General features: G+C 38.7%; 1 protein-coding gene across 1 annotated transcript in view; it reads left to right on the forward strand.

Moving 5' to 3' along the window:
- The window catches only part of N4BP1 (NEDD4 binding protein 1), a 49,099-nt gene that overhangs the window by 20,579 nt on the left and 12,944 nt on the right, over nt 1–15,576 (forward strand). The window contains exon 2 of the mRNA XM_077898505.1: nt 7,501–9,191. Coding sequence (XP_077754631.1) covers nt 7,501–9,191 — 1,691 coding nt within the window. The remainder of the gene's footprint in view (nt 1–7,500; nt 9,192–15,576) is intronic.

Consider the following 15,576-nt stretch of genomic DNA (forward strand, 5'->3'; position numbering starts at 1 on the left):
ATGGGATTTCAAATGTATATACATGTAATCTATGAGATAGCTATAACATAGAAGAGAGGGCAGAGAGAATAGAGACCAAGGGTAAAGGATGATCGTGTGTTCTAAAATTTATTATACCTGTGGGATTTTAAGTTAGGAAAGTGACTGAATGATGGCCTGGAGAAGTCAATGCCACTGAAGGAAGCTTTTGATTATTTATATCTTCTAGGAGAAGGGTGCATACTTCACCATGCTGGGCTCCAGGTTAAGCATCAGATTTTGGTCAGAAGCAGAAGCAAAGGGAAGTGCAAGACAGGATAAACAGTTTAGGATTAGCTAATTTAGATAATTCTACTGGGTTTTGGGGCATAGAGACTGCTCTTAGTTGTCTGATTCCTAACCCAGGCTTGATAGGGGAAATATTGGCTTAGTGTGTGAGTTAGATAAGGAGATGGGTGTGGGAGCACACCACTTTCAGGCAATCTGCACATGAAAGGTGTGCGCCAAGCATGTCCACCCTGCTAGAAATTAGAGCAGGGGTCTCTCCTCAGGTGTAAAAGGCCCCCTAAGATGTCAAAACATAAGTCACAAAAAATATAAACATGACTAGTGCTGATAGTAAGGTTTATACATTCTTCTTGAAATGATAGATTTTTTTTACTTTGAAGTGAATCAGTTATGTTATAATTGATACCATGACCACCTAAAAAACTATACAGAGATACAGTAAAAATGCAATAAATGAATCCTAATACTAAAAATGTTTATGTAATGCAAAAGAAGGCCAAGTAGGGAAAAAGGAATTAAAAACAGGGAACAAAGCACCTGGGTGGCTCAGTCAGTTAAGCATCTGCCTTCGGCTCAGGTCATGATCCCAGGGTCCTGGGATTGAGGGCCACATCTGGCTCACAGCTCAGCAGGAAGCCTGCTTCTTCCTCTCCCCACTGCTTGTGTGTGTGCTTGCTCGCTCTCTTCCCTGTCTCTCTCTCTCACCCAAAATCTTTTTAAAAAAATAGGGAACAAGCAGAAAATAAATAAATGGTGGACTTAAATCCAAACAATAATTTTATTAGAAGTAAATAGTATAAACACACCAATAAAAGAGATTGTCAGAGTGGATTTAAAAAACATAACCAAACTGTATGGTGTCTTCATGAAAGTTCTTTCCAATATAGTGATACAGGTAAGTTAAAGTGAGGGTAGAACATACTGTGCAACCATTAAATTAGAACAGAGCTGCAGTGGCAATGTTACTGTCTAACCAAAGCCTTCAGAGCAAAGAGAAATATTTACATAATAATGATAAGAGGGTCCATTCTCCAAGAAGATGTAACAGTGCTTAACTGGGTATATTCCTAACAGCAGAGAGCTGCAAAATATATGAGGCAAAACTTGGGAGAACTGATGGGGAAATGGACATAATTATGAAACTTTAGCATCCTCCCAAAAAATGAATCATCAGAGAATCAGCAAAGATACAGAAGAACTCAACATCATCAGCCACAGGTCCAAATACATGTTTTTTGAACACCCAACAGCAGCAGGAATACATGTTCTTTCCAAGTGCCCACAGAATATCTGTCCATATCCTGGGCCATAAAACAGATTTAAAAGGCTAGAAGTCATTTGATCACCAAGGAATCAAACTAGAAATTAGTAACAAAGATAACCAGAAAATCGCTAAATATTTGCAAACTAAACAACCTTCTTCTAAATATTGAATAATTTCTAGAGAAATTTTAATAATACATTGAAATAAATAAAAATGAAAATATAACATCAAGATGTGTGGGATGTATCTTAAAGTAGTGCTGAATGGGAAATTTATAACATATTACTTAAGAAAATCTGAAATCAATAATTGAAGCCCCCATTTCTAGAAACTAGAAAAAGAAGAGCAAAATAAATGCAAAGCAAGTAACAGGAGGGGAATAGCAGAAGTCAACAAATTTGAAAACAGAGAAACAATAGAGAAAAAATGAAATAACAAGCTTGTTACTTGAAAAAGAAATGAACAAACCCAGAAGAAAGCAGATATAAATTACTAATATCAAGAATGAAACAGGTAGACCGTGCAGATATCCAAAAGATAAGGAAACACTACAAACAACTCTGCATGCATGAAGTTGACAGCTTAGATGAAATCAGCCAATTCCTCAAAAAGTACAAACTACAAACTTACCCAACATGAAATAGATAATTTGAATAGGCTTACAGCTATTAAGGAGATTGAATTAATAATTTGAAAATTCCTAGAAATCTCCAGGCTCAGATTATTTCACTGGAGAAGTCTACAAAATGTTTTAGAAAGAATTAACATCAATTCTACACAATCTTTTCTAAAAAACACAAGAGAACACTTCCTTCTTCACTCATCCATTATTATTCTGATGGTAAAACCCAACAAAGATGGTACAAAAATAGAAGACTACAGACTAAAGTCCCTCATGAATATAGTTGCAAAAGATGCAAAAATTCTTAACAAAATATTAGCAAGTAGAATTCATCAATATATTTATATATCAGGACCAGGTGGCAGTTATTCCAAGGATGCAAGACTAGTTCAGTATTCAAAAAAGTCAGCAGTGCAGCCTACCATATTAACAGACCGAAGAAGTAAAGTCATGATATCAATTGATATACAGTAAAGCATTTAGCAAGTTTCAATACTCATTCATATTCATGTTCCTAGATAAGTAAGAATACAAGGTGACTTCCTTAACATGATTTATTAAAAGTATATAAAAATCTAACATCATAGGGGTACCTGGGTATCTCAGTTGGTGGAGCCTGCGGTTCAGGTTGTGACCTCAGAGTCCTGGGATCGAGCCCCGCATCAGGCTTGTTCAGTGGGCAGCCTGCTTCTCTCTCTCTTTTTACCACCCACCCCCAAGTTCATGCTCTAGCATGGGCTCTCTCTCTCAAATGAATAAAATCTTTTTAAAAGATCTAACATCAGTCAAAGGTAAAAGACTGTTTTCTGCCTATGATGATGAACAAGACAAGCATGTCAGCTTTCACTACTACTCTTCATAGTGCTTGGGAGTTTTATCTAGTTCAATAAGTTAAGAAAATAAAGTAAAAGGCATAAAAGATACTTGCAGATCTTATCATTATCTGCATAGCAAATCCTTAGGAGTCTAGGGACATCTGGGTGGCTCAGTGGGTTAAACATCTGACTTTGGCTCCACTCATGATCTCGGGGTCCCGGGATCATGCCCGGTTTCCGGCTCCCTGCTCAGCCTCAGCAGGGAGTCTGCTGCTTCCTCTCCCTCTACCCCTCCCCCTGCTGGTGCTTGCATGCTCTCTGTCTCTCAAATAAATAAAATCTTAAGAAAAAGAAAATTCCAAGGAGTCTGTAAGAAAAAATCCTAGAACTAGAAATAGGTGTAGCAAGGTCACAGGATACATATCAAAATCTATTTCTATTTATTAGCAGTGCACAGATAGAAATAAAAGTAGAATGCCATGTTCAGTCACTCAAAAAATGAAATATTCGGATGTGCAGGGTTTATATGCTCAAAAGTATAAAACACTGATGAAAGAAAGCAAAGATCTAGAGAAACAGACTTTTTTCTTATAGGAGATTCAACAAATACCTGCTACCCTCAAGTCAGTGTGCTAGTTTAATTCAATTGCTAAATGGTTGCTAAAGAAGATTATTCTAAAATATATATGGAAAAGCAAAGGAACTAGAATAGCTTAAGAACAATTGTGAAAAGAATAAAATAGCAATTACTGTTGGGGCGCCTGGGTGGCTCAGTGGTTGAGCATCTGCCTTTGGCTCAGGGCGTGATCGTGGAGTCACGGGATCGAGTCCCACATCGGGCTCTCTGCATGAAGCCTGCTTTTCTTCCCCCTTCCTGTGTCTCTGCCTCTCTCTGTGTGTGTCTCATGAATAAATAAAAAGAATATTTAAAAAGAATAGCAATTACTATCCAATTTCAAGACCTTACATATATAATTACAGTAACCAAGATTGTGTGACAGTGGTGAAGGGATAGATACCTAAGTCAATATAACAGAATAGAGAACCCAGAAATAGCCCCACACAAGTACGACCAACTGATTTTTGACACCTGTAAAAGTAATTAAAGATCATCTTTTCAAGAAATGATGCTAGAACAATTAAATACCCATAAGCAAAAACATGAAACTCAGCCTAAATCTCCTATCTTATACAAAAACCAATTCAAAACAGATTGTAGATTTAAATTTAAAATTTTGGAAGATTAATTAACATAGGAGAAATCTCTGGGACCTAGAGCTTGGTGAAGAAAAAAGCCAATAGGCTAGATTTCCTTAAAATTAAGAACTTCTCCTGTCACAAAAGGCCGTTAACAAACTATTTGTAAGCCACATATCTGAGAAAGGACTCCTGTATCTAGAATGTATCAAGAACTTCCAAAGTCCAACAGTAAAACCCAAATAATCCAGTTAGAAAATGGACCAAAAAAATGAGCAGTCAGTTTACCAGAGAGGGAATATAGATGGCAAATAGCACACGCAAAGATGTTCAACATCCCTTACCATTAAGGAAATAGAAACTAAGACCATGGTGAGACGGACTACACTCTCAGTAGAACAACTAAAATAAAAAATCGAGATCCCTGGGTGGCGCAGCGGTTTGGCGCCTGCCTTTGGCCCAGGGCGCGATCCTGGAGACCCAGGATCGAATCCCACGTCGGGCTCCCGGTACATGGAGCCTGCTTCTTTCTCCCTCTTCCTGTGTCTCTGCCTCTCTCTCTCTCTCTCTCTCTTTGTGACTATCATAAATTAAAAAAATAATAAAAATAAAAAAAAATAGTGATAACAAGTGCTGGTGAAGATGAGGAGAAACTGGATCTCTGGATCTCATACTTGCTAGTGGGAATGTAAAATGGTACAGCTATCCTGGAGCACAGTTTGGCAGCTCCTTGAAATCTAAACATGCACTTACTGTATGGCCACCAGTTGCACTGCTGGGCATTTATCCCAGAGAAATGAAAAGTTAGGTCCACATGAAAATCTGTACATATAACTTCATTTTTAATAGCCCCAAGCAGGAAAACCAAAATGTCACTCAATAGATAGGTGATTAAAAACCTGAGGGGCGCCTGGATGCCTCAGTTGGTTAAGCATCTGCCTTTAGTTTGGGTCATGATCCTGGGGTCCCGGGATTGAGCCCTGTGTCAGGCTCACAACTTAGCGGGGAACCTGCTTCTCCCTCTCCCTCTGCCTGCCACTCTGCTTATATTCTCTCTCTCCCAATAAATAAGTTACTAAAACAAAAACCCTATAGTTCTTCTGTATCATGGAATAGTACTCAGTGACGAAATGAACTTGAAAAATGCAACAATTTGGATGGGTTTCAAGAGCATTATTTTGAGTGAAAAAGGCCAATCTCAAAAGGCACAAACTGTATAATTCTGTTTATATAATGTTGAAGTCACAGCATGAATAGAAACAAAAACAGGTTAACAGTTGTCAGGAGCGAAGGGATGGTGTGGGTGGAAATAGGGGTAAATAGGACTATAAAGGAATAGTATGAAGGTAATCTTTGTGGTGATGGAGTAATTCTGTATCTTGGTTGCAGTAGTATTTGCTTGAATCTATACATGTGATAAAATGGCACAGAACTGTATATATACACTGTATCAGTGTGAGTGCCCTGGTTTTGATACTGTGCTGTAGTTAGGTAAGATACAAGTAATGATTGGAGAGGACTGGGTGAAGAGTACACAGAACCTTTATGTCCTCTGTTTGTAGCTTCCTGGAAACCTATGATTATTTCATAATAAACTGTTTTTTTAAAAAAACAACTTCAAACCACAACCTATGTGCAGCATAAGTTCAAGCAAGTGGTAGCAAAATGTCTATTTGGAGGTGTTTAGGGATGCTGACGTCAATATTTAGTACTCTGCGCATCCAGGAAGAAAGGATATTCAGTTACTGTACTTTGTGTTTAACGCAATTACTGTGTCACAAAACTGGCAGACTGCTGTAATAAACAACCAGCACTTCTCTGTCTCCTGTTTCTGGAGTATCATCTATTCACAGGGTTATTGTCCTTCCCCATGTGTAAACAAGGGATGTGTACTCATTTGTGTATGAATTCTCCCTGAAGCTGCATGACCACTGTGAAAACAGGCACAGGGACAGGTCTGCAGAGTGTTGGTGCCACACAGGTTGAGCTCTTCAGTAGCACCATTTGGGGGGAGCACCATTCTGATCTTAGTGTAAAGGATGGGTCACATGTTGCCAGGCTCATTTCTTATAAATATCTTTCCAGAAAACTTCCACTGGTAATTTAAGAGTGTTGTTATTATTTAGGAAGCACTTAACTAGATGCAAGACACTGTCATCAGAACATTATTATCTCATCAAGCTTCCCCCAAAACACCTGAGATTGCACTGCCCTCCTCTAGTTCTTACAGTTGAGGACATGGGGTTAGAGGGGCTGTGGAACCGTAGCAAGATCCTCAGCCCCATGGCTGGGGTTTGAGCAGAGGAATGGACTACAGTGCCCATGTTACTAAGTGTATCCTACCATTCCTGTGTGTGTATGCATGTTGGCTTCATTCACACTTAGGCTTCCAGGAGCAGCAGCTGAATTGCTGGAGAACCCAGCTCCCTTTCTTAACTCACTGAGCCCTTGTTTAATACCAAACTTACTAGAAGCTCTAGTTTTCTATCAGAGAGGGGCAGTACTGTCCAGCACTCTCTGGTTCTTTATATTTAGGTCTACATTTAAACATTCTGGCCTTTTTATAAAAAAAGAGAGACATAAAATTATATAGGGTATGCATTGTTCCAGCCAGCTGGGGAAGAGTTTTGTTTTGTTTTGTTTTGTTTTAAGGCCTTCAAAACCTCAGTTTGTTTTATCTGGAAACTAAGGGCTGTAGTAGCAAAGCAAAAGTCAAGGTTTATTCTGGAGTAAATTGTTGGACTTAATTATCTTATCTCTTAATTATGTCATAGTATCAGTAAATGCCAGTAGCAAGCAAAAATGTTCTTTATAAATGTAAATAAGTCCAGTCATTATCACTGTCATTATCCACTGTGCATCTGGGCAGACCCCAAAGATCACATCACAAGATATATTATTGTAAATGTTACAAACAGGGACGCCTGGGTGGCTCAGCAGTTGAGCGTGTCTGCCTTTGGCTCAGGGCATGATCCCTGAGTGCTGGGATCAAGTCCCATGTTGAGCTCCCTGCAGGGAGCCTGCTTCTCCTTCTGCCTATGTATCTACCTCTCTCTCTGTGTCTCTCATGAATAAATCAAATCTTAAAAAAAAAAAAAAAAAGTTACAAACACCTGCTTTTTCGATTTACAGGCAAAGTTTTAAAGTCCAATAGAAATGATTAAGCAACTTAGATCTGTTATCTTGAATCTTTTATTTAGAACATGGCATTTTTTCCCCAAGTTATTAGCATGCTTTTGATTTTTGTACAGCCTGACATTTGCAATTACACGTGTGACATATGTGCTATAAAGAACTTTTATAAATTGATCTTATTTCTTATCTGCTCTTTACAGGAATATATTAAAGGAATCTGTGAACCTGAACTAGAAGAAAGAGAATGTTACCCCAAGGCCATGCACTGCATTTTTGTTGGGGCCCAGAGCCTGTTTCTAAAGAGCTTGATTCAGGACACCTGTGCCGATCTCTGCATTCTGGACATTGGTCTTCTTGGCATCAGAGGAAGTGCCGAAGCTGTGGTCATGGCCCGTAGTCATATTCAGCAGTTTGTGAAGCTCTTTGAGAATAATGAGAACCTACCTAACAGTCAGAAAGAATCCGAGGTGAAAAGGGAATTTAAACAATTTGTTGAAGCTCGTGCAGACAACTATACAATGGACTTGTTGATTTTGCCCACTTCCTTGAAAAAAGAGCTTTTGACACTCACACAAGGTGAGGAGAATTTATTTGAAACGGGAGATGATGATGTTATTGAAGTTAGAGATTCTAAACAAACAGAGTTTGCACAGAATGCTGCCACAGGACTGAATATTTTCAGAGATGAAATTGTTTTGCAGGAAGATGCAAGAAATAAAGCTGGCACTCCTGTTTCTGAGCTTACAAAACAAATGGACACGATCTTTTCTAGTTCACAAGATGTACTTTTTGTTCCAATAAATGGTCTAACCCCAGGTGAAGAGGCACTTTCCAAAGACAGAATTTGTCACAAAAGGAGATTTTCTGATTCTGAAGAAAGGCTTACCAAGAAACAGTTTTCTTTGGAAAATGTTCAAGAAGGAGAGGTTTTACACGATGGTAAGACGTTAAGTGGAGGTGTAATCATTGACCTATCTGATTCTTCTGCTGATCCTGAAAATTTAAGTCCAGATGTAAAGGACACTACTGAGGAAATGGAATACAACATCCTCGTAAACTTTTTTAAAACCATGGGCTATTCCCAAGAAATTGTTGAAAAGGTCATTAGGGAGTATGGGCCATCTACTGAACCATTATTGCTCTTGGAAGAAATTGAAAAAGAAAATAAAAGATTCCAAGAAGACAGAGAATTTTCACCTGGTACTATGTATCCAGAAACCAACAGAACCAAAAACAAAGGTGTTTGTAGCAGCATAAATGAGCTTAAAACAGATTCCACTCCAAAGAAAACACAAACTCAGACACAGCAAAATATGGTAGAAAAGTTTTCTCAGTTACCATTCAAAGAATCAAAACCATGTACCTCAAATTGCAAAATTAATACTTTCAGAACAGTGCCAATAGAACAGAAACAAGAAATCTGGAGTTCAAACCAGAATTACGTTTGTAATATGGACCTTGAAACTGATGGCCTTTCACCCTCTGTTATCCCTTCAAGTCCCAAAGAAGTTGTCAGTTTTGTTTCAAGAGGAGCTTCAAGCCACCAGCCCAGAATTCCAGTGTTTCCTGAAAATGGTTTGCAGCAGCAAGCAGAGCCCTTGCTTCCAAGTAATATGAAGTCGGCCTGTGAAAACCGTTCCGGGTGTTGTAGCTCTCCTCAGTCTAAGCCAAATTGTCCACCCCTTTCTCCACCGATGCCACTGCCCCAGCTGTTACCTTCAGTTACTGACACGAGGTTGGCAGGACCATCTGATCATATTGATTCCTCAGTCACAGGCGTTCAAAGGTTCCGAGATACTCTGAAAGTACCCTACAAGCTGGAATTAAAAAATGAGCCAGGGAGAACAGATTTGAAGCACATTGTTATAGATGGGAGCAATGTCGCAATTACGTAAGTCCACTGTCTGCAAGTATATTAGAGTTGTAAATAAGGCCCTAACCAGTGTCTCAGAATTACATGCAGTTGTAGGAACTACCCTATGCATCTATCTAGTTGATCTCTGTCTTACCTGGAAGGAAAAAAACCCATGAAACAGCTGTTTGGAAAGTTGTGTTATTCCATCTTCTCAAGTTGTAAACTTTGCTTCATCCCGCTGAACCTGTTACTTCTGAGGGCGAGAGATGACAGGAAATTTGTCTTTTCACTTTGCATTGCCTAGTGAGCGATAAACAGCACAGAGACTTTTAAATCATTAGCTTTTTTTTTTTTTTTATCATTAGGTTCTTAATACCAGGAATACCATTAGGTTCTGAATATGAGGATGGAGCTTAAAGCCAAAAAGATTTTTCTGTCTCTCTGTGCTACACTATGCTAGAGCCAAGAGTGAAGTGATAATGGATGTGATGTACTTCTGTTGTACTTTGTGGATAGAGTAATAGCAATTTCCTTTCTAAAAAAATTCATCAGTTTAAGCTTTTTATGATTCTTTGCTGCTACTAAAAGCTATATTTGCTTTTAGTAAAAGGAGTTAAATGATCATTTCTATTCAGCCTGTCTTAGAAACCTGAAGAGTGATTTTTATATGTCTGGTACAGGGTTGGGTTTCTTCTCTAAGAGGCGCTTTAATACAGTGACTAGGAGGAGAAGAAGGGGTCAAGTTTTAGAGTCTGTGCCCCACCGTGGACCAGCTGTTTGACCTTGTGTAGGTTTCGGCCTGCTGAGTTTCACTTGCTGTAATCTGTTGCCTTTTGCCCTGTCCTAAAGGGCATCGTTACCATGCCATTTCAACAACTAGTAGGTAAAGTCTCTTCTCCAGTTTTCCAAATCACTGTATTGCTTTTTAAGAAGTCTGCAAGGTCTGGCATTTTGAGTAGCTGTCATTCAAGAAAAGGGGCACCTGAACATGGGATGAGGATGGTGAAACACTCTTCTGAATTTTAGTGAATGTGTATGTGGCATCTCTCTGCTAACAATTCCATAAGTGTTTGTTATATATTTATTTTTTTGTTTCATTAATTTTTATTAGAATTTTCAAACAAATATGTAAAAAGGTAATAGAATGAATCCCTTTTTTAATTTGTTTAGGATTTCCATGTGCCCATCCCCCACCTTCAGTAGTTCTCACGTGGTGGCCAGTCTTCTTGAGCCTTCACACACACCCCCACTGCCTTTCACCGTGTTATTTTGAAGGAAATCTCAGATATGTCATTTTATCTGTAAATACTTTAATGTCTATTTTTTAAAAATATGGAATCTTTTTATTTTTTGAATGAATTGTTGATGCTTTATTTTGCTGTCAAAAGAAAGAAAAAAAAGTTCCAGCATTTCCCATGTTCAAGTTTGAAGATAGCCTGGGAAAAATATGTAATATACTTATCTTCATTTCTAAATAATACTGTTTGTTGTCATTTCACTTTGTTTTTTGGCAGTTCTTTTTGGGGAAACCCAGCAAATCACCCGCAGCTGCATAGCATTATCTAAGTAAAAATGTAAAGTGCAGTTTCAGTCACCCACAGTTCAAGCCCAACACCAGTTCCTCATTGTTAAAATTTCTTGAGCCAAGTGGTGATATAAAATTTAGGTCATGATTGTGAGTAATATTAATCCCTTTTCAATCTTTATAAGTGAAAAGATTTCCCAGATTGGTGTTCAGGGACTAAGAAATGCAAATTAAAGTAGAATGGGCAGTGATGATGACACTATTTGAAAACCTTTTGGGAGTAGTAACTAAATGTATTTCTCAGAGGGGTCACTATTGGAATTTAGAGTAGTACTGTCTATCCATGACAGGCTGTTTTGCATATCTAGTCCCTCCTACTTTGCCCATAGTACCTCTCTCCCATCATTGTGATACCCCAAAATACTCCCACATATTTTCTAACACCCTTAGGTGCAGTGCCATCTCTTGAAAACCACTGAATTAGTGCACTAAGGGAAATCACGAGCAGACTTTGATTACCTTTTCTTTAAAAAAAAATACTGATTATTTGGGGAAGATTCTAATTTTCTTTGAATTCACAGATGTCTCAGTTTAAAAGCAACATTTATTTATAAGGATGTATTATCCAAAAAAGACAGACTTATACTTAATTTGGTAAAGATTGATCTGAAAATATCAGAAACTAAAATGAACTCTTATTCTGAGGGAAAACTTAATAGGTACACAGTTTTATTTTGGAGTGATGGGAATATTTTGGAACAAGATCTAAGTGGTGATTGTACAATATTGTAAATGTACTAAATGCCACTGAATTGTTTACTTTAAAATGATTATGTTATGTGAATTTCAACTCCATTTTTTCTGAAAGTTGGGGAAAAATTAACCCTTATTTGAAATCAATTGCTCTGATAGTAAATGTGAATTATAGATTGTACATTCCATGAAGGAAGTGATTTGTGTGTTGTGTCCTGTTCACTGAAATCCCCCCAAGGTCCACAGTGCTGGCATATGGTCGGCACTCAATAACATTTTGATAAATGATGAACTGAAGACTTAAATATTCGGATTTCTTAAATGACTTTTCACCACTATTTTATAACCTGCTATTCCAAAAATCAATTTAGGTTAAATTTTAACAGACATTTTTCGACAAATATTTGGAATCTTAAAGCTCAGTTTCCTGTTACGTTTCAGGTACTTTTATCTTTTAAAACGTAATCTTCACACTAATTTTGTGAGCTAAAAATGATCTATACTTTTATATAACATGAAATGGCTTAACAATCTTGTCCCAGATTACACAGATAGATTTGGGCCCTTAGGCTCCCAGAACCATCTTACATCCTGCCTTCTCCCATAGAAGGTGAGGTTGGAATTTTGGCCTTGGCAACATAAAATACTTAAGGTCTTGAGTTGCTTAAGCACTGCTGAGTAAACCTCATTTATTTGACCCACCTAGTTGGGGACATCGTTTAAAAAGGAAATTTGGACCCTTAAACAATAGGATTTGTTGGTTTGATCCTTACTCTGGAGCAGCTCAGACCTACCCATCCCTAGGTTTCTGCAAGTCTTCTATTATGTTAGCTATCCAGCGTGCTGTCTGCAATTCATACACACTGTGAGAAATTCCAAAATAACCAATTTCATGCTGCTAATTTTGTGTATCTCTACTTGGTTTTTCCCCTTGTCACCATGAATGAGTCAAATGATGAGTAAATGGAAATTGTTTGCGGTGCACAGCTAGACATCACAGTGGTAGCTAGATAACGCTCAGACTCGGTCACTCCGAAACTTCAGCAGTAGGACACCTGACTTATCTGGGTAGATAATTTTCCGTGAAGATGAGGTTTGCCCCTTCACTTGCCAGCGCTATGTATTTTAACCATTTTTTTTCATGTTAGTTTTCTATATCAAGGTCTCATGGCTATTTTTATTAAGTGGAACTATAGAAGGAAATTACTGTTTCCTGGATAACTCCTAAAGAGTTTTTTTCACTGTTTCCCCACACTGCCCGGTCTGGTTCCATTACTGCCTGTGAGTTTTTATTAAGTATCTGTTGCTCATCTCCTCTCTGCTTGGGACACTCTTCCTTCCAGTTTACTGCCTGCTGTAATATGGAAAACAACCAGATGATGTAACTTGTTTCCAACTATATGGAACAGGAGCTTAAATCTCCCTTGAGAGCCTGCACACACCTGGCCTTTTAGGCCTAATATGTGTTCATTCTGCATTTGGAGCTGAAAGCCCCAGAGCTTTGGCCTTCTCAGAAGTAGAGGAGGAGTTAAGGTACATAAACCCTTTGTCTCTGAGTCTAAATAGACAGTTGGTTTGAGTCTCCCTGTCAGCGAGCTCCTCTGGCTTGACCGCAGGGAGGCAAGGAGGCACATTTCTGCCTAGCCAAGATGTGAAGGATTTGAAGTGGGAAATAGCAGGACCTTGTATTATTCGGAGGACTTAATTTGACTCCATTTGATTTTCTTGTGTAGGAATCTGTGTGTTTTCCACTGGAATTTTGAATTGCTGTTTTTATTCCTAAGAAACGGCTCTCAGGATTTTTCAGGGTATCCAAAGTGATTTGATCTTATCACTGAGAATAATGCTTGTGGAAATTAGTAGAGAGCTAATGTTTCTAGAAACACCATTTCTTCCCCTTCTAAGCTTGAGTGCATTGCAGGGCAGCAAGATTGGCTTCTACTTGCATTTCCCTTTGTTTTCCTTTGTGACCCACGGGGACAGAGCTAGGTTCTGTCCACTTTCTACTGTTGTAATCAAAAGAAGCTTTAGAGGGACAGAAAAAGTTAGTACACGTTTATATCTGTCTGATGAATAAGCCAAACTTCACAAGCGTTTTTAATGCAATTTTCTTGAGGATTGTTCTTTTCAGGATTTAACTAGCATACATGTCCCTTGACTTTTCTAATGACGAGTAGCCTGTTGTATTTTGGATTTTTATGTTCAGGCTGTGTTGATATGAACTCTGGATGTGTTCTCACTTTTAAGCAATTACAATGATTTTTAAAGTTTGTTTTTTTTTTGTTTTTTTTTTTTACAATGAGGCCTAAGAAAACTACCTCCAGCCTTTCTCCAGTAACAGACGTCCTGTTGCTACATTCTTGCCATATTTTGAATGTTTTTAGATAAACATACCACTACTGAGTTACCTCATCAAGAATGGATTTTCTAGCATATGTTTTTTGGGGCAAAGCTGTGCAGTCTCTTGTTTGTGGCTCACTGAGGAGAGAGTAGGCTTTAGTCTCTTAAAGGAGGAGTTCCTGAGCTACTCTTCTGAGTGTTAGAAGTTTAGTGCATGTCCAGCTCATTCCTCCTCCATGAAAATATAGATTTAGGTGGAGCCAGTCCCATTGTAGGGTGCTAGAAAGGACACTGGTCCAGAAGTACGGAAGCCTGAGTAATTCCAGTGCACCCACCCTGTGATTGCAGCACTCCTGGGAAAGTCGCTCTGCCTCTCGGGGCTTTCATTTTTTTTTAGCTAACAGGAATCTAACTGTTCTGTCTCCTCCTAAATTCTGTCATTCTGGGGCACAGTACAGGATAGCAAAACAGGAAAAAGGAGGGATGATTGAAGGCCTGTTTCTAGGGATGGCTTCATAGAAGAGGGTCTGGAATTGAGTCCCAAAGGCACTGGAAGAAGGTATAAGAGAAGGTCTACAAAGCAGTGAAACGAAAGCCCACTGCCCAGGAAGAGGGAGGTGGTAAGCCCACCCAGACAGAAATGAGTGTGGCTGGATCCCTCCTGACTAGTCAGATGTGGAGGGGAACTTGAAGCACTGCCCTGGGTTTGTCCAGAGGGATAGTGCCATTGAAGACTCTGAGCAGGATCAGAGGCATCAGGGCTGCGTTTTGGGGTCTAACTGGGGTTTGAGGAGGGATTGGGATTAGTGGGGCTGACTTGAGACACGTGCAGGAGCTGGTGGGACTTTTAAGTGAAGAAATTCTCCACCAAGTGGTTTTGATGTGGAGACACTAGACATAAAGAGAAGACAGGACTGAAGGTGCAGGATTTCCTGTCACTGGAGTATAAGTGACTGTGGAAATAGTGAAGATAGATTATGCTCATTTTATAAACTGTAGCTTTATAGTTTGGGGTTTTGATTCTTTTTCTCTCTAATATCCATTAGGTAAATGGATTACTGCCTACAAAATTTCAAACTTTGAAAACCAGCTTTTTAAAAAAATCTCCATTTTTATTAACTGCTAGAGAATACAATTTAAAGATTTTTTTGTTTGTTTCTTTTGAAATTTGTTACCACATTTTTGGGTGGGACCAGTTTGTAATCCACTGTATCAGGGGTTGCGAACTGTGGGCCAAATCTGGCCACCACCTGTTTTTGTAAATAAAGAAACACAGCCACCCTCATTCATTTCCAGTTGGTGGACTTGAGTGATACAGCAGATACCAGATGGCCTGCAAGGGCCCTCTCCAGAAAATCGTATCCTGACTTACATTCTATACTGTCCCTGTTAGTTTCATTGTAATCATGCCCTCAACTTCCTTATCTCCCTAGAAGCGGTAAACTGAGTAGGTTTCACAGTTGCCTAGAAAGTGTATGGAACCTTGGAGCCAGAGGCATCTGTAGCCTTTAGAAGTTGTGAGTCCCGTATCATGGAAGAGTCATCATGTCTACTTCTGCTTCAGCAACAAGTTTCTTAATAAAATGTATAAAATATTCTTAGAGGCCAATGACCAGGCCAGGACTCTTTGGAATGGGCTCTCTAAAAAAAAAACAAAATAAAAAATGTAATAAACAAGTATTATCATGAAGCTAAAACTGCCTTCTATACCAATAGCACATTCAATTAAATTAGCAAAATACAAGAAAAATCATAAAGCTGTTAATCACATGTCATGCAAAGGATTCCATCTGGCTTTGCAAA

The sequence above is a fragment of the Canis aureus genome, chromosome 5, assembly GCF_053574225.1.
Source record: "Canis aureus isolate CA01 chromosome 5, VMU_Caureus_v.1.0, whole genome shotgun sequence".
Taxonomy (NCBI): Eukaryota; Metazoa; Chordata; class Mammalia; order Carnivora; family Canidae; genus Canis; species Canis aureus.